Source organism: Serinus canaria, chromosome 3 (assembly GCF_022539315.1).
Source record: "Serinus canaria isolate serCan28SL12 chromosome 3, serCan2020, whole genome shotgun sequence".
Taxonomy (NCBI): domain Eukaryota; kingdom Metazoa; phylum Chordata; class Aves; order Passeriformes; family Fringillidae; genus Serinus; species Serinus canaria.
In genome coordinates, this window is record NC_066316.1 from 11,314,771 (window position 1) to 11,335,424 (window position 20,654).

Sequence of the window (20,654 nt, forward strand, 5' to 3'; positions counted from 1 at the left end):
TATATGTTGACAAGGTTGTAGGAGGAATAAAACCTTCCTTTATTTATAGATGCTTGGCTTTTAATTTCCATCTGACTTTTTGGCAAGCTTTAAGAATCAGACATGTTGTATCCTTGTTAACGATAATAGAGTTTTAATGGATTAAAATATTTTATGTTGAGTGCAATATGACATTTAAAGCAGGCCCTAAATTTCCAAAATATATCATTTTCCACCCATCTACATTGCATAAAGGTCCAAGGCTCTAATGGCGAATTACTTACCTTACATTTCATACAGAAATATTTCAAATTGATTTTAAACAGCATCCATACCAGAAAAGTGATAGGTAATAGGCAGCCCATAAAATTTTTAAACTGAGAGAATCTGGAGGAGAACAATAATTTTCTTTTAGCACTCTGTGTCAGGTTTGTGTTAGACTGTATCCATTCATAAAATAAATAGTGATTTTTTTTTTTTTTTTTTTTTTTTTTTTTTTTTTTGTGTGTAAGTGAACATATTTATGAGTTTGACAAACCACAGAACTTTTTTCCTGTGGGTGTTTCAAAGCTAATAAAAATAATTTTACAGAATCAGTGCCATAATACTAACAAGTCCATTGACATTCACTTAATCATGTTTTGGTAATAAGTCAGATGAACAGATACTCCTTATTTCTATTCTCTTAGGAGTCCTTTCAGCAACCTCTTGCTTAGCTAAGGTCCTTCTCAAAATTATATTCATTTTAAACACAATTGGAGGCTCTTAGTTCAATGTCCCTACTCAAACTGAGTAGCACTTTACTCCAGTTAAGTGATCCAATCTAAATCAATAGGGTCATTTGAGGTGTAAGATGCTACTTGATTTAAAATATTAAAATCACTCTAGTTGGAAAATTCCTCAAGTTCTTTGAAACTTTTATTATTACTATGTCATTTATGATGCTGACTTGGAATACTGATGCTAAGCTGTGTCAGGGTTGTTCTTTGTAGATACACGTGCTTGTTGAGCCATTGTTACTCACAAATTTTAGTTTGTCACTTACTGAACCTATTTATCAGTAGAGCTTGATAGCAACTGGTGAATTTAAACAACAAAAACTTTTGGAACAGGAATGAAGTGTTTTTTCACCCACTTTTTACCATGGAAGGTAAAACATGAACAACTGTCCAAATACCAATGCCATAGACTGGAAGAAAGAAGTAGGAAAAGGAGTGGTTTTCTTAGGGTTTTTTCCTGTGGTCTGAGGAAAAAGTTTTTCTTCTGTGTTAGTACCCTGAATCTTCAACAAATGCCACTGGAAAGGGCAGGATGCTCAGCGTGGCTTGGGATTGTGTTGGTTCTATTATCACTTAGACCTTTACCTGGAGACAGCTCTCAGGCATGGCTGAATATAATAAACCACAGCACTGGTTTATAGAGCTCTCTGAAAAATTGGATGCAGGGCGATGAAAAGTTCTGTAGGCTCTGATAAAGCAAATCAAGGTCACCTCAGTGCTTCGGGAAGAGGAATTCTATAATGCAATGTAAAGCTGTGCTTGAATTAGTAGTAGTAGATACTGCTTTGTTGGTTCTTTCAAATTAATTGCTCCAGCTGATTGAGTTGGTTGAGGTGTTGCAATGTGGCTTCAGTGTCTCTCACAGAAACATTGAACTTTAGAGCTCAGCTGTAGCACAGTGATATGTGGGCTCCATAAAAGGCTGGCAGGACTCTGATAGACATTTTCTATCTGCTTTATTTTCCTCAACATCTTTACCTGAAGAGAGAAGATGATATCATTAATGACAATATTAACAACAAACCCCAGCACTGATCTTTGTCAATGCTGCTTTGGTCACTGAGTTTTGTTACAGTAACTGTGGAAGAAGGGAAAATCAATGAATAAAATAATGGAATTGCCAAGGAATTATTTTGTGCAGTTTGTGACCTTACAGGTGACAAATGTTAAGACTGTTTGTAACTGTCCTGGTTCAGGCATGCAGTCAGATGGCTACAAGGACCTAACTAGAAATTGTTTGGAGTAGCAAGCAATTTCCAGGAAAACTTTGAATTTTTATCAAGGTTTGCCAAGCTTGGTCAAAGGAACACCATCAATATTTTCCTAGTCCCTATTATCCACAAATCTAAGAGAATCTGGCCAGAAAATAAGACATCCATTGCTAGCCTTGTGGCCCAAGCTCTTTGGAGAGCTACAGGCAATAATCCCTTTGAACATTTTCTCTTTCCACATGCAATGCACCTCTTCTGCTGTTAAATAGCCTGATGGTGCTCTTGCAGGAGAGAAGTTAAAATCCATATTCAGGCTCCTGCCCAGATTTGTGGGAGAGAGTGTTATCAAAATGCCTTCAGGAAGCATTCAGTTCAATCTGCTCTTTAGTTTGAAATACTTCTTCCAGCAGCTCTTTCCATCTCCTTCCCATGGTTAACCCTAATGGCCATCCCCTCCTCACCTCAACCCTGTGGCATATATTCTCTCTCCTGTGTGAATAATTAATAACATATCAAAGCCTAGGAACAAGTAATACAGAAGGGTTGTATTTTAATCCACCAAGTGGACTATTTTGAAACCCCCACCTCTCCCTCTCTTCCCCTGGCATATCATGGTTTTGGCTTGAAGCATTCCTTCCTTTACTTACCTTAGAAAATCTGTACAAATATATGTAAATAAATTTTGTGTATTTTTCTGAACTTCAGCTTGTGCAGACTGAAAATACATAGATGAATACGTAAAAATGAGTATTAATGGAGATTTATATGCTCCTCTGAACGTAGTAAATATAATTAATGCCTTCATATAGATGCTTGGACAATCATGTGTATGTATGTTTTCATATTGTAAATTCTTCATTCTTTGTAATTAATAGTAGCCTGCACAAATAGTCTCACTGGATTCAGCAGGTTTATCAATGCAAGTAATTACTTACCAGTGGGAATAAGGGGGTTCACATTGTATCCCAGAATGAAGTACTGATAAGATACAGAAAGAAGAAAATAACATTAATGGGTAATTTCTTCTTACTAGCACTCCTTATGCTTCAAATTTTTAATGATAGCTAAAAATTGCTTTTCTGTTAATGAAAGTGCAGTTAATAGCTTTCATTACTGAACTTTACAAGCTTCAGTCTTTAGATTTTCAGTCACAGAGTGTGATGGAATCACAGTTTATGAGGGTCCAGAGCTCAATCAAACCATTGCATTCACTTCATCAGCACCTGAAACCTGATAGGAATGTTGAAAATAAACATTATGCTACTTAAATTATAAGGGATAAATGGAATTATGTACATTACCCTTCAGTGCAATATACCTTAAACTCAAAATTGGAATGAACATGAGGAAGGCAGAAAGCTGTTGATTTGAGCAAACTATTAAGCTACATCAAATGTGACTTCAGAGCAATAAATATTGAAAAGCTTTGCAGTCATAAACAATAATAAATACAGTGAATGGGTTCTAAACAAAATATTTATCTGCTTAATACTGTAGAGGTAAGCAGATGTCCTTGAGTTGCTGCCAGACTGTGCTGAAATGAATGCACTATTTCATAAAGATGAATTTTGCCAACAAGTAGGTCTTCAGAGACCCAGGCCATTAAAAAACATTACTGTATCTTGACCACTGGCGTTTTGTTACAATGGGAACCGTGCTTTCATGGGTAAGAATTTCAAAGAGCTGTGTGGACATTTTTCCTAAGCATTGTGTGGATGCATGGAAGCATAAAGAATTATGCAGTAAATTCTGTGGCTGAGAGATATAACTGGCATGTTACAGAGTTGCCTGCTTACAAGTACTGTGCTGATGGCATTGCTGTTCTTGACATTATAATTCCGCTGCTTTCAATTCTCTGGAGATGATAAACCCCGAACAACACAGTGCCACAAGCGAAGGGAGATGGCTGGGGTGTCGTGACAATGCTCTGAAAGAGCAGCACAGACATTATGAGGTTTGTCAGACAGCATAAAAGCCTTTATGAACCAAGTGAATTAGGCTTCTTCTGTTGTTCCTTACCCAAAACTGATAGTAAGGAGGGTTGTTTCCAACAACTGCTCAGTTTCTAGCTTTTAATAGTTAATGGGAGGTCGGGCTATAAGCTGAGATCAATCCCGGAGTAATAAATTTTACATTATTATATTTGTCTTTCTTGAAATATAAACACCAGAGGATCTATTCTCAAATGGCTTCCGACCCATTTTTTCCATAATTAATACAGGAAATTCGAGGAACGTGACTCCCCGTGCAGCTCAGACAGAGGCAGATCTGTATTCATCAGCATGGATTAATTAGTCTTTCACCAGACACACACTCACTTCGAAGAGCTACAAAATGGGCAGTTATAAAGGAGGGAAAGCTGTCTCATAAAAACCCATAAGCCACATGTTCTCGTGAATAAGAGATACTTTTTTTTTAACTTTGATGTTTATTCTATGTAGTTTAAGATTTACAGCAAGATTTATCCAGCTCCACTGACATTGACCTTGCCTTCAACGCAGCAGCAGTATGGAATGAATTGCTCTTCCCTGGTTGATTTGAAGGGCAGTACTGAACAAAAAATGCAGCATTCACTCTGAATAAGAACAGCAGAGCCTCTCATTGTTCAGATCTGAAGACTTACTTCTGGGTCATTGTATTCAGTATGACTCCACTATGCTTGGCAGGCTTTTTCTTTGTCTTTTAATTGGGTAAACACATCTGTTACAACCAAGAAAAGGAGAATTATGCACTGCCACTTAAATCTTAGGGACTATTCTAACAGCTCCATCTGTGACATTGAGGTGTAAGGAGTTGTTTTTTCTTAGCCTTCTCATTTTTGTTGCTTATAAGAACCTCATTCATGACCTGACACAATGTTTTATGAAGTCACCAGAAAGGCTGTCACTGTTTTTAATGAGCTTTGGATCAAGCCCTCTGTTTTTCATCAACACAGAACAAATCCTTTCACTCCAGACACCACAGTGACATAAACTCCATGGAGGTCCCAACTCATCACTTGGAGCTTTGAAATCAACAGCAGCAGCAGAGAGGAGAACTTGGGGACCATCAGCAGTGATATTACCTGTCTAAGGTGTCTTTGTTTCAGGATGTATTGTAACTGGAGATCAATGACACACAGCAGATTATTGCACATTTGAGACCACTACCTGGGAGGAAAGCAAGGGTGGGAGAGCAGGAGGAGGAGGGCTTTGTCACACACATTGCTAAACCAGACACCTTTTGTCTGTGTCCATTACCAATCCCTGGCACAGCCCCAATCTTCACTACTCTTGCAAAACTCTTTTTATAAAAAGATTAAAACTTGATTTCACCTGAATTGTAGGTGAAATCTTAAATAACAGACCTGCTATTGTCTTTTTGTTTGCTGAGGAAGTTGACAAACTCTCCTGAAACGCATGCTGGTTGGTATTTTGGCATCAGGAGAAAAGCCAGCAGATCCATCTGAAGCACAGTGAAACTATACCACAAGTGTATTAATATAAAATGAGATTTACAGTGACTTAAGTGGTATGCACTGTGCATAAATTTTAGAGTGATGGCACTGCCAAAAAACCCTAATTAATAGGCATGGAATTCCATAAAGGAAAAGTGAGGTTAGAAATAAATACATGAGATCTTTTCAAAAAGACATTGTGTTCTTTTTGCACCCTGACTGACACAAAGCAGTCTTGCTCAGCAGTAGAGTAAGATTTTGAGACATCTGGGAGCTGAACAAGTGGTGTAAGTGTGCAGTCCTTCAGTCCTTCTTGGCTTTGGCTTTAAAAGTCCATGTCTTCAAGGGATTTTAGATTCCTTTATATGCTAACAGCATTTTTGGTCAACCTTGAAAGATAGTAACAGAGTTAAAATTATGTTGTTAAGTGCTGTCTCCTTACATGGACATGGGAAGTGTGGAATGAGAGCATTGGGGGGAATAAACTGAAAAACCATTCCATGATTGTATGGAAAGTAAGAGTTGGAAGGGACATTAAAGATTATCTAGTTCCAGCCCCATGTCATGGACAGGAATGTCACCCACTAGATCAGGTTGCTCAAGATCCCCCCCAGCCTGGCCTTCCAGGGAATGGGGTCTCCACAACTTCTCTTGACAACCTGATCTAGTGACTCATTACCCTCTGAGTAAAGAATTTTTGTCTTGGTGTCAAATCTAAATATTTTCTCTTTTAGTTTAAAAGTATTCCCACTTGTCCTATTATTAGCTATTTAATAAAGTAGATAAAATGTAATATAAGTAAATAAAATACAATAAAATTGAGAGTAGGTGCACTTTGAGACAGTTTAGGATAGATAGTAAAGCTAGACTTCTGTATTTACAATGAATTAACCTCTCTTCCTAAGCTTTGACCTATCCTCATGGAAAAGGAGTAGATAAGTTGTAGTGACTTTTCCTATGGAAGATCAAGTGCATGCACAATTTGCCTGCTCTGTGCTGTTGTTAGGGCACAAGTTTCAAATGGAAAATGTCCGGATATGCTGCTATTTTAGTTCTGAGGAAATATGCTGGTGAAGAAGTTAAGCACCTGAGTGCTAAGTGGTTTTGGATGACAACATTTGTTTCAAACAGATTATAGATTTTGTAAGTGCACCCTGGATGTAATGTGTAAAGATTTCCACTTTTGAAAGATGTACATTGAGCATTATGCAAATAAGCCATTGCTTACTCAGATGGTAGAATAATCTCTTTGTCCTGACATGACAAGTAAAGTATGTTTCCACTTGTTATCTCCATCTGTCGCAAGATGATAAACCTCAGATCTGTAAAAGTCTTATCTGAATGTATTTGTTAACATCTTGCTTTGCTGGCCACCATCATGTATCATTTTCATTGTGTAACTAAGTAGATGTGTTTTTTTTTTTTTTTTTTTTTGGTCAGCCATGAGGCAACTGGAATTGCTTGATTTCTCCACATAGGGTCCAGTTGGGAAAAGCGTTTGGTTAACTCCTCCCTGTTCTACACATCACAGAAATATGTTTATCAAGCATAAGCTTAAGAACTCTTCCAAACAGATATGCATTTCTGAATCAGAGCTATGGTATTTCAAGTTGTTTCATTTGCAATTAAGTTATATTCAGTGCTGATTGCACAATATAAAACCCACTAATATTTCACTTGCTGCATAATTTTTAGAGATAAAGACCTCTTCACATTGAAATTCAGCCTATGAATCCATTTACTGCGTGAGAACCTGATTTATGTAGGGCACATGATTTCCACGTGGCTTTGCACCGGTGCAAGTGGGCTGATGATATTTATTTCTATTTTTTTTGTTGTTGTTTTGTTTCTCTAACAGCGGGGACAACGTATATCTTTAGCAAAGGTGGTGGACAGATCACTTACACGTGGCCTCCCAACGACCGGCCGAGCACTCGAGCAGACAGACTGGCAATAGGGTTTAGCACTGTGCAAAAAGAGGCTGTGCTGGTGCGAGTGGACAGTTCTACTGGCCTTGGAGATTATTTAGAGCTGCATATTGTAAGTAATCATCTCACCAAAGGTGTGAGATTTCTTCTCGTCTTGCCTGTTCTTGTGTTGGTGGTGGGGGTTTTGATTTGTTTTGTCGGAGTGTGGTTCTAGCAGTTAATGAACCTTGTGGGGTCAATAGTGGACTAAATGATGCTGGTTTATTGCATATGATGTTGTACAGGGTCTCAGACATTCTCAAAATGCCTTTTTTTTTGCTACAGTGCTGCTTTTCATAGCTTTTCAATTAAAAATCATACTGAGATACTACCTGCACAGACAGCAGTTTATTGCAGTGTAATTACATGGAACAGAACTTAGCAGTATCAGAGGAAGGTATGTTTGTCCTGGGGGATTTAATCTGGAATCTAATAGTGGAATTGCAGTGTATCACAGCTGACTGTGCTTTTTGTTATTATTAGAATTTGCCCTCTAATTTCACCATTCTTTTGTAATGGTAAATCTTAAGCAGAAAGACTGTCAGGCTAGGAAGTCTTAGAAAGTAATTTCAGCTGCCTTAAAGCAAGGAACTAGCAATCAAAATTGAAAGCATATGGAATTTTATGGCACCATAAATAAGTGATCAATTGAGAGAAACATAACTAGAGCAGTATAAAAATTTGTTGTTTAGATTAGTCTGAACTTTGTAATGTGTTCGTTTGATTTTTATGTGAGAATGTCTCTACTTTCAGGAAGAGTTGAGTTCCTTTTGAATGAAATTACTTATTGATCTATAACCAATTACACTTTTACCCTCAGAAAACATTCAGCAGTGATCATTTTCAAAATTAGATGGGATTATGGTATTCAATCTTCCCAGACTCCTTTTTCTGCAAAAGCACTCTTACATTGTGGACAAAGGTGATTTTTTATTTATTTACTGGCTTGAGTAAATAAAGAAACAAAACCTTAAATAAAATTCAGAAGCTGTCTATACCTTTATCTTACATTGAATCACATGGATGAAGTAGTTGGCTGGTATTGTGCAGTCTTAGTTTGAAAATGTGAACAAAGCAACTTCTCCCAGCTGCCAGAAAAACTGAGAGCTATTTCAAGGCAAGTATTGTGTTGCTAGATAGAATTTAAATATTTGCTTTGCAAACACCAGGTGCCTTGTTATAATTTACCTCTTTATTTGTGATCTCAGAGCAAACCCACCCTCTGTGGACAACAGAGTTACCTTCTTCTTACTGTTTTTTTTTCTTGTTCATTAGCACACAAAAGAATGTTTTCCTTGTAATTTTACTATACCTGAAGTCTATCAAAACTATAATATTTGTTTGCTCTTTCATTTAGCCATGATATTTCTATTTTAAAGCAAACATTATGTTCATTAATGATGAGATGGAGATGAAAAATTATTGCCTGCTCATAAATGTTTGTAGTTTTTACTTTTCTCAAATAACTTACACCCATGCTGTAGCAAAAGATGGTAAAAAAATAAAAAAGAATAATTGAGATTTTTCTATGGTCAGAAACACTACCAGCTTAATAGGGAGGGGAAAATGGTAAATTATACTTTAGTAGTTCTTTTGAAATTTCTGTGAAGCAGCAAAGCCTTTTATCATTCTGTTGTATGAGGGGATATTGGCCTCCCCCTGCTGCCTTTGCAAGGGACTTTGGGAACCTCCCTGAAGCCTGTTCTCTTCAGAGCAAAATGGTAACTGTGTGAAATTCCACTGGAATGAGGTTTGACCTCTGAGAGCAGCTTCAGAGTAGTCTGTCCCTAGAGTGGAGGCACTGAGGGATTGACCTGAAATCCTAAGACATTTGGCAAGGACTTTTATGACAGTTGTCAGAGATAGACAAAGCTTGGAAAACTATTGGGACATAATTTCCCAGAATCTAATTCAAATAAGGATAATATTCAAAGGGAAGTTGAAAGGCAGTATTTTCAAAAGCACTTTTGACACCAAAGACCATATATCTCATTAAAGTCAGTTGAGCTGCAGATACTTCTGAGAATTTTACCTGGGATCCATTTTAGCTCAGAAAGATGTTGTGAGATATCACAGTTCTAAAAATGAAGAGAACATAGAAACAGGGAGGTCTATGTATGTGTTGTACTTGAAAAGTAGTTTATTGGGTCTAAATGTTTCCATTTTGGCAACTGCTGTGTTAAGCCAGCTGTAATGAAAACAGTAGGAGGGGTTTGTCCTTCAAAACTTCCTTCTTTCACCAAGGTGTAGATGCCTCTAGGGGTGTCTTATCTACTAAACAGCCAGAAACATGCTATGGATAATGGAAGGAGATAAAACTAGAAGGAGGGAAGTGTTTAATTCTGCACATTCTTGTGCATGTACCCACTCACTGTGAATATGCATGAGCACAAAGTGCCTGTGTACCTGGAGATGCACTGTGCATGGATAACTCACCTGTGTGTGGTGGCAAAAAAAGTTGCCCTGGAACTATTGTTTTAAAAAAAAATTTAGATTATAGCCCTCACTAGCATGTTGGGGAGGGTGCTTGAGAGCTTTGAGGGAGCTTGTGCTTAACTTCCTTAACTCTAGAAACAGAAGAAGAAATTAGAAATTAGATTATGGTACTTCAGTGTGTGCTTGCCCTCTTTATTATTCTGTTTACTTAAAGACAATATAAACCTAATAATGAAATCAAGCTTGTAACAAACTCTGATTTTAAAAATTGCTGCTTGATCATCTGAATCACACTTTGCGTGTTAGGTTAGGGACATATTTATTTAAAGTAATCATTTAACCTCTCTGAATAGCCATTGTTATGAGAAACATTTTTAAAAATGTGTAGTCTGCATTGCTTCCAGACTCTTAACAGATCCAATGCAAATATTTTCAATTCCAAGATAGATTGTTATAAAACTCCACCTGTACTGTAGCAGCATAAATATAAGGAACTGTTTGTGTGTATGATACCTATGCAGCACAGTACTTCAGGAGAGAGATTTTAAAATGTTTTAGCCATCCAGAGCTGCAGCAATTTGCTTTCATTTCAATCATTTGACTTCTCATTGGAAGTGGGCTCCTGTGCTGTCTCTGCTGGGAGATCTAGTTCAAGAGGAAATGGATATCCTACCTAAAAGTCTAGTGCCACTTCCTCTCCTGTTGATGGATAAATGAAGGACAAGTAGCTCTGATAATTACTGCAAGCTTCCTTTTTTTTCTTCTTGTCATGACATGGAGTGCATCCATCTCCATGCCACATGGAAAAAGCAGCAGCTTCCCATAGAGTGTTCAATTAATCACCATGTGCACTCCTGCCCTTAACTTTTTGTCTGAGTTTTAATGCCCTTAGGTAATTCTGTCAGTGATTCCTGTTCCTACCTCCACTTTTCTTCTCTTCCTACCCTGTTATCCCATCTCATTAGAAAGCAAAGTGTACAAACATATGAATGTCATTGTCTTCCACAGGCACTGTGCTGTTGCTACTTTGAATTTTTAGCTTTCCTATGGTGAGGAATTAAGTGAAGTTGGCCTTTTGACATGATATCTTTGTCTAAGTCCTGTTGAATTGCTCTTTCTGTCAGTGCTGGAAGCATAGAAAACTGTAATTCTCCTGTGTTGCACAAGGGCTATTTGCTCTGTTTGAGAAGGATATATTTCCATCAACAGACTTCAGCCATTATAAAAAATATGTAAATTATACTGTGTTTTCATCTTTCATTGTTAAAATGAAAGACTTTATAACAAAATGTAACATTTTTTTTTATGCCTGATGGAAAGAATCAGCAGTTTGTGTGTCTTCTTTGTCTGTGTCGTTTGTTTGAAAATCAAAGTATTTGTGGAGCACAAAGCAGCTGTTTTTATGGTGATAGCTGATTTTGAAGTTAAGAACAAGAAGTTTGTATGGAGCATAAGGCCAGCAGAGCATTTAGAAGTACAAAGCCTTGGCATTCCAAAGACACCTAGCCTAGGGCACATGAACTACTTAAGCTGAACTGATCACTTCTCTTAACTCAAACAGGGTGAGAATGTATTAATAAATCTCATTTACAGAATGTATTAATAAATCTCATTTACCTGCTGAATTATGTAAAGTGGTGATGAGCATTCATACAGCAAACCTTCAGAGATCTAAAATAAGGACTAAGGCAGATGTGGCAGTGTTTGGAATGTTGTCCCAACCCCCTCTGGGAGGAAAGTGGGGCAAAATGCCCTGTGATTCCAGTGAGAGACAGGGACTGTTTATACTTAGGATATAGAAAACATATCAAAACAAAAAGAAATAAAGCTCAGGGTAGATGGTAGTAGATTTTTTTGTTTGTTTGTTTCATTATATTTCATGTCACTTGGAAACAATATTTTGGAGGAAATGCTAACCAATAAGATTAATACTGTGATGATAAAGCATGGAAAACTGCTTCAGAAGATTTGCTATTACCTGAAAAAGCAGGGTATGGTTAAAACAGATGGCATCAATATATGCAAGGCACAACACAATTAACCTGAAATACTGTGAAGATGTAGCGTTACTGGCATGATGGATTAATCAATATTGTCCTTAGACTTCCAGGATGTGTTTGTGAGGCCTTCAGAGTTACAATTAATGACTGAGGTGAACAGTCACGGGAGAGGAAAGATTGTGTGTCTTACAGAAAATAGAGTTTTGGGCAGTGAGTAAACTCAGCTCATGCTCTTTGTCCCAAATATTAACTTACTACATGTATTAAAACATATATTGTAGAAATGGCATTTTTTAATTTTATTTTTTTTTAAAACTTTCAGCACACTTAAAATGAGTATTAGTATCTACTCCCCTCCCTCTGTCTCTTAGTTATACATATGCAGTACTCTGCTACAGCAGGCTTTTAATAGCTGACTCTGTTAGACTTTTTTGTACATATCCATAAAATATGGATAGTTTTAACTTATGCAAGTATAATGACCTTCCCTCAAGGGAACAGAAGGAGAAAAACTCAAGCAAGGATCAGAGTTCTGTGTTTGAGTGTACCAGGGAAAGAACTGCAATATTTTATGATAAATGCATTTGTTATTCTTTTTTGAATACTTCTCATGTCTTGGGCTTAATGTCTAATGGAAAGTCAATTGATTTTTATTGACTTGGTTGTATTTGGATCAATTCCTAGAGAGCTGAATATACTTTCGGTGAGATTGATGATAAAAATACCTTTGATTTTTAGTGGTTTGCATTGGAGCTAATTAATTTTCCCAGGAAGAGTTTAATAATATTTAAAAAATAATATTTCTAGAAAATGATTGTTTCTAATAATCATCATTCAAATCTAGATTCCTTATTATTAGATGCATATTTATGGAAAGCAAAGATTTGGGAAGGCCAGTGTTGGCTTGTATATTCATGAAATAGTAATCAGTCTAAAATTGAATTATTCACGTCCAGGAAGAGATTCTAAAAAAAAGAAAAGAAAAAAAGAAAAAAAAAAAAAGACAGACCTAGTTTTCAGAAATCTGATATTTTAGAAGTGCTGAACATGCACAACAGTGGCTGAAGTCAATGGAGGCTCAACACAGTCAGCACCTCTGAAAACCAGGTCATCATCATATCAGCTAAGTGGGCATCAGGGATTGTTTTGGAGCCCTGGAAAGACTTTAGACCATTATGTTTATCAGAGCAGTTTTTAATATTCTGCTACCTTGAAGTAAAAGAAAATTTCATAAGGTTGATGTTATAGAATTCTGTTATTATTTGATATTTCCTTATTATGATTATAGATGCAATATTTATTTGTGATTTCTTTCTTCATTTCTATATGTGAATGTAAAATACTGTAGGAATTTTAACTGTTATGGACAGTGGTTGTTTTCTTTGGGGAACAAAAATCTCAGCAACCAGACTATACGTTAACCTTTAAACTGAAAAAAAAATTACTATGGAAGAAGGATTTCCCTACTCACTTATGGATTTGAATTAAAAAAAGCCAGTGCAATCAAAGAAGACTCATTTATGGAACTAGACAGGTAGGTGAGAAAGCAATTCAATGCACACAAACATTAAGTTAATTAGAATGGGAGCAATGAATTAATCTAGGGAATTTGTACTAAATGTAGCAATCATTTACCTCACTGATCAGGTTAAAGATCTAACTTTGTAGGAAAGAAAATAAATGAATCACTGAGATGGTCAAGTCATGCCTCGAAACCATGCAATTAAGTTATTCTTTTGTATCAGCAGAGACAAAGATTAAAAAAAGCTTTGAAAAGGGCTTTTATTATGTAAGCAATTTGTTAATTCCCCGTCTCAAATACTCTGCACAATCTGTTATTGCACACTGAGCAACAGTGGTCTGTTCTTGCCATAAACAGGCCAAATTGCTGAGGGAAGGTCATGGAAATGTGATAATTCTGGCACAGAACAGACTGATACCTTACTGTATGAAAAATATGAATGGAATTTGTACAGATGATGTAATTGAGCAGTTTGACTCTGACTGCCATGAGGGAGCACTGCAAGGAGAAATCCTGATGTTTTGTGGAAGGTCCAGTATACCAGTGTGGTAGGGATGATCTCCCAGCCTGGTTCCTCAGCCTAGAAATGTGATTGAGGGAGGGAGCTCCTCTCCTTTTCTTCTATCTTGGGATAAAATAGAAATTCTCACTTCCCTCTATCCAGCAAATAACTCCTTTATGCATTTGGGAGAATAAAAGCTTCCCTCCCAAAAAAAGCATGCTGTGTAATGGGGTCACCACCTGCCAGCCCCTTGCCCAGAGAAAATTGCACATCCAGTGGGACCCAACTTCCAGCTAAGGGTACCGTGCCAGTGGCACAATGCTCCAGCCCTCATCAATGATGAACCTTCTCAAGTGTTTCCTCCTAGAAAAGGTGTAAAGCCTGGCTGAAGGTGGGTAGGTCTTTAAAACACTTCTGGTGGGCCCACTTTTATCAGAATCAGCTGAAAACAGCATGGAAAGGATTGCATGTGGCCGTGGTGTTGTATGAAGTTATCGTACGGATCAGGTAGGGGGTTCTAAATTCCCTTCTGATCCTGCATATCTCAAAATTACACTGGAAATTGGATCCATCTGTTGCAGGACTGTTTAAGATCCAGAACTTTGGTGCTGAATTTGATGGCAAGTCTTCCTATGACTTGGTTGTTGTACACTGTGCACAAATGGAACCTTAGATCTGGCATGAGGAGAGAACATAAACATGGAACTTAATTTTCTTTCTGAGCTTAAAAAAGCACCAAGATTTGGAATAGAAGGGGCTTGGCCTGGGTCATGTTATATTTATAACAAAAACTCTGCATTTTTAAGAATTTAAGTGGACCAAATTGGAAAAACAAGCACAAGACCAAGCATATTCAATTAGCAGAAACTTGAAGAGGCTCATGACCTCCTCATAAGGCTCCTCTAATTTTTTGCATTGTCACTTTTAAAGCTCTGAACTACTGTATGGATTACATCCAGTCATATTTTCAAGGATTATTTCTTTCTTTTCCCTTTCCCTTGTTCCCCAACTTGTTCTTCTGCCATGTCTTCGATCACAAATCCGTGTGTTGTGCAAATTCAGCAGTCCCAGTGAATCCCAGTGAAACAGGGGGCAAACATCCAGGGGTCTCAGGGATTGCATACCTTTTCTTTCCCATGAAATGAGGCATAGCAAGGACAGGGGAGTCGCCTTAGGTGGTGACTGTATGGTTTACTCACATGGAAGAACTTCTTGATGAGAACCATTGATAAGTTCCTCTTAATTAAAAAACAAAAGCAGCAACAAGATGTGGCCAGAATTAGGAGGCATATCCTCGGGTGTCAAGGCTTTTCAAGTTAAAATAACAAATTTCTGGCTTGAGAAAGGAGGACACAGGATTTAGTTTATGATGTACAAATAAATAAATAGACCATCTTGCCTCCCACCATTCCTAGTTAATGTTATCTCCTCTCATTGACATTTTAGATCCATCACAATCTAATCACATACTTGTAATTTAAAATTCCTGGTGCTGGCTACTAGCCAACATGCTTGTGTATGGAGGTTGTAGATATTTTAATAACTTGGCACCAGCTCTCCCAGAACATTGCCATGTATAAAAAGCACTGATGAAAAATTTAGCAGGCGTTTTAGCAACTTTATTAAGATTAAAAGGATACTTGACTATTTGGAGTAGCAGAACCATTGAAGTGTTCACTGTAACCTGGCTGATCACCCAGATGAAGAAGGAGCTGAAATATAGGAAATTATTGTCATTATTTAGAGAATGAGAGCTCTGGATGACTGAGAGTGAAATCCAAGAGCAGGATACTTTTGTCCTCTTATTCTATGGAGGTTATATTCTGCTTATTATATTTAGACATAGATGTAATAATATCTATATTATATGCTTATATATATATATATAAGCATATACATTTTGTTCTATGTAAGAGAGTCAGCCCTGATAACATTTCCAAGCTTATTCCTGCCTAGTCCTTGTCTAATTTTAGAGAAGCACAAGAGGATTTGTACTCCCTCCTCCCTGCTGGGCATGCCTGGCTCAACACCAAGTGGAAGGAATGTGTACCTAGTGTGTCAGAAGCCCTGACAGTGCAGGCAGAGGACAGGTTTCAGGCACTTTGGGCTGACAGTCTGTGGTTTGGGGAAAAAAAAAAACACAAAAAACAGAGAGACTGGAGCAATGGCATCACATTCAGCATATCCTAGATTAAGCTATTAGCTCCTAGTGGCAGCTTGAATAAGGGACAGTGACTCTCAGACTGCTGTTGACCCACTGAAGAGGGGCTAGGTTTGCCCAGGACAGGTCAGGGTTTGTTTCCTACAAATAACAGCCAAGAATCCAAGATCTGGCCCATTAGCTCCTTGTCTTTTGAATTTATGAGCCCTAAGTGAGGATAAGGATGAAGTGTGCACTGCAGCACAAAGTACCAGTGTAGTGGTTTTTCAGTGGATATGCAGTATGAACAATATTATTTTTAATATTGGAGTGGTTGGCCTATTGATGCAGAGCAAGATGAGGGCAAAAGTGCTGCAGGTGACCTGGACAGATTCTGATTCTAACTCCAAGTAATCATCATCCCATCACTTCCACTGTAGAGTTGTTTGAAAATATTGCAGAAATATGAGTATGAGCAGGATCTGCATCAAGCCAGAAAACTACTGGAAGGTGTGAGGTGAGGTGCAGAATTTTACAGAGCCTTCTGCTTTCATTCAGTCATTTGTTTAAGTAAATATTGCTAATGCAGTTAATCACTTTGTGCAAATAAGGAAAGCTCATCTTAATACTATTCTGGTTTTGTGAGATACTACCTTAATTGTAACTCACAATTAGTTAATTAGACCACTTACTTAATTCAGGTTTTGCTCTGTGAAGCCTCGGTGTCATCATGAAATTGAAAACTTCTTTTCATATTAAATGCTTTATAGTTTGCTTTTCTCCTTCTGGACTGTTTCATGGTCTTGAGCCTTCCTCCATTTCCTTACACCACTGTATCAGTGAGGAGAAACTGGAGTAAAATCACTGGGTGGGTGTAAAATCACTGTGTGTCCAGTTCCAGGGTGGAACTGGACACACAGGGCTTGGCTCCTACCTTACATCCAATTAACTTAACTCTTGCAGTCTTTGGCACTAGCCCATTGCACCAGCCTTATTCAGCAAACAGAGCCAGAGCAGGAAATTTATTTGTGTTTTCTGAAACCCTGGCTGCCAATTGTGTCTTTATCTTCTTTTCACTTACTTGCCTATGCTCTTTAATCACTGTCTCTCTTACCTTGACACCCTTGACATCAGTGCATCTCCACTGCTGGTGGATCACTGAGCAGCCTATTGCTTTCTCTCCCAGCAACAACAACAATTGTACAATATTTGCCTTCTCTTTGAATCCAGCAGTGATTCTTCCCACTTGACAGTGGTCTGTTGCTGCTTTTTTTTTTTTCATTATTATTATTTTATTTTTTGCTTAGATCATACCACTCAGAGGAATTCCTGCAACAATAACAGACTGGATAAAGATTTAATGAACTGATACTGTCAATTTTCAGTGTTCTGGTGGCTTATGTTTAATGTAACAACCCCACTAACAACAGGTGAGTTTCCCTGTTAAGCGTTTGGAGAGGCTGAAATATCTGGCTGTTTGTGAAAGCCCATTTACACTGAAACATGCTAATGCTTCAGAGGGTGGATTAGCTGAAGGAACTGACTCATGCATTTCCTGCCTTTCCATAATTACCTAGCTTACATTGAGGAGGGGGTGCTGAGGAACAAAGGAAAGACACAGCCCTTCGGTTTTGCCAGCTCTCCGTGAAATTATCCCCAAGCCTTCATGAAGCTGCTAACGTGGCTTTATCTTCTCGTGCTGGAATTTGTAGGTGATGATCTATGTTCAGTCAAGGGTGAAATGTAAGTCCAGATGTTCCCTCGAGGAGATGTAAATCACGCTTGCTGCTGCAGCATTACACGTTCTTTGTGGGCTAGAAAAGCTGCCTGTACAGGACTGGGAATTTTTCCCTCTGTTGTTCTGCCTTTGGGTCAGGTACTTCTCTTCATCCCAGGGCTCTGGATTGAAGGATGAGGATGAAACATTACGGCAGGAATCTTGCTCTACTTTGGGTCCAGAATCTCTTATTTTTAGTTCAGCCTTCCCCTTGATGGACTTGCAATTTACTGCCTACAAACCAATGCAACAGACTGCCTTCTTCCTGTCTGCCTCGAACCCTTGCTCCCCACAGGGGGCTTTTTTCCCCTGACTCAGTGAATTCCAGGGAACAATGGAGAGTTCCTGCAGCAAAAGTACTCCTTGTTTCCCTGGCATAGCAGATGGAATTTTTAGGGCTGTCAGTGTAGCAGCGCCTTCTCATTTAGGGATAAGCACAAAGAGCATTACCATACATGAAGCTACCTTACAGTAACTTCTACCAACCAAAATAAAAAGTGGAAAGATTATTCTAGAGAGCCTTAATAACCACTCAGCATATTTGATAATGCCACTGCTGTCGGTATCATGCTCACCACGATGTTTAATAGCTGAACAGATGCAGCTCACTAGAGCACCACATGGTAGGCAGCAGCAGGGAGTCCCATTTGACAAGTTGGTTTTGGTTTATTTCCTTCCCAGAGCGCCTTCCCTGATATCCCAGGTTTCTGTAGTGTTTTGATTTGCTACTCAGCAAACAGGAAAAGCCAGGGGAATTCTCTACTGCTTGTTTCCAAAGCAAACGGGGTTTTGACATGTTAGTGAATGTGCTATGAAGTTCCTAATTAAGCTCATGTAAGGAATGTTTAATGTCAAATTGCCACCTTTGGTTTGAAAAGAGTTGGGTTTTAGCAGGAAGCATATACACATATGCATGGAGTGTTTGTAGGATAGCAGTTAGGAGGGTTTTTGGAGGTGACTTCCCATTTGAGGCTTTTTATTTTCTTTTAATTGCAAGATTTTGTGTATACATCTGCAAGTCACTTTGCACAGTGAGCAGTAACTCTTGGCTGTAGTAGTGCCATGGGATGCTGCAGTTGTTTGGTGCTTCTAGATTTGCTCTCCATGGAACAATACAGAGGAACATTTTCTCAGACTTTTCAGTCTTCTAATTGCTTGCATACAAAAACACCTGAGTATGTACTCTGAGGCTAAAAGAAGATGGCTCTGCTGTTAGTACATTCTAAAAAAATCAGTGGATAATGCAAAGGAGAAAATGAAACCATGGCTAGATGATTTGGGTATTTCTTTCCAGGAAACATATAAGAATAATATAATTAAGATGGGAATAAGACTAAAAGTGCTGCAAATCTCATGCTTTCCACCAGATATTGCCTGGTCCATAAACAAACACAGAAACTCCCTTGGTTATATTTCTTTTTAATGTGGTTATATAATTACAGATAGGTACTGCCAAGGGCTAAATTAATGGGCAATGCCTTCCCCAGAGCTAAAAACTTGTCACAACTTAGTGCTCAGCTGAGATGCTCCTTTGGAAAATATTTAACATTTCTGGGGTTTTAATCCTAATCTACTTTTTGAATATTTTGCTGGCTATTTAAACTGACATTCTTAAAGCATTGATTTTCTTTTCTTTCCTCTTGCTTTTCACTGCATATTCAAACTCAAAAAAACCACCAGCACGTCTCCTTGTCACAGCTGTAGTGTGGTACATGATGACACCAAGCTGTGCTAGTGTGGGAGGAGGGGAGACAGGGGTTGCAAGCACTGTGGAGAACTGATTAAAATTCAAAATGAGCTTGATAAAGTGGAGAAATAATCTGAAATCAGGAAGATGAATTTCTACAAAGGAAAGCGACGATTCCTGTACCTTAAGATGGAAAAATCAAATGCACAGCTATAAAATGAGGAATAATTGTGGCCTAGAAGTAGTTCTACAGAAAAGATTGGGAAGTTACAGCTGATTGCAATTTGCTGCAGACACAGACAAGCATCAATCTGGGATGCATTGACAACACAGGGGGTGGCAGAGGAGGAAAAGTTTGGTGTTAGCACAGTTCTGCTGGGATCTGAGCTGAAAAAGGATGTCCAGTTCTGAGTACTCGGCTTTTCAAAAGGAGGTAGGGAGGGAAGGCAGCTACTAAAATAATCTGCAATACACTCTAGTTCTTTGAATGCTCTGGTTTATTAAATTCCCCAGAAGAAAATGAAAGAATGGGCTCTGTTTTTTTCATAAAAGGGAAGACAGAGTGACAAATAGTACATCTAGGTTATTAACAATCACAACTGTGGCTAATCTGTGTTGCCTGTTTGCCAGCATAAGGTAAGAAATGGCTGGTTTAATTGCAACAATGCTGCTGGGTATTGGAAAAAATGTTCTGCTTGATGGCTAGCAGTGAAGCTGGCTCTGTAGGCAGGCCCTGCTAATTTATGCTTTCAAGATCAGGCTCCGTTCCTATCGGTATTGGGAATGCCATGGAGACTTCTGCTGTGTGTTTTTGCTAAAGTTAGCCTGGATGTCTTCACTGTTGCCAGCAAGAGGGGGGTAGAGCAGGTTCTTCTTAGGTTGCAGGCTCCCATTTATGATGCAGTCTTTAACTGGAAGGCTTGGGTCTAGGAATGCTCTAAGAGGAATGCTTGGATGTAACCACAGCGAGGTTCCCTGATGTTGTTCCTGAAGACCCAGAAATGGGAGTGAGGGAGCTGCTGCTGAGCTTTTTTTTTTCTTTAATACCCATTGGTCTTAGTGTCAGCAGCAAACTCCAAGATTGTGCAGCAGCACCAGAAACCTGCTCTCTCTCTCTGCCATACCTACCCCTCTTTTTTAACACTAGAGAACTGCTTTGCTGCTAAGTGTGGGGAAGAAAGGTGGCTCTGTCAGGCTGGGAATTGCTCTCCAGCCCTG

At 38.4% G+C, this 20,654-nt stretch overlaps 1 protein-coding gene across 13 annotated transcripts in view; it reads left to right on the forward strand.

Annotated features, from left to right (window-relative positions):
- Positions 1 to 20,654, forward strand: part of NRXN1 (neurexin 1) — a 668,036-nt gene that overhangs the window by 452,445 nt on the left and 194,937 nt on the right. For all 13 annotated transcript variants that reach the window (XM_030236511.2, XM_050972677.1, XM_030236512.2 and 10 more), the window contains one exon: positions 7,264 to 7,445. In XM_030236511.2, coding sequence (XP_030092371.1) covers positions 7,264 to 7,445 — 182 coding nt within the window. The remainder of the gene's footprint in view (positions 1 to 7,263; positions 7,446 to 20,654) is intronic.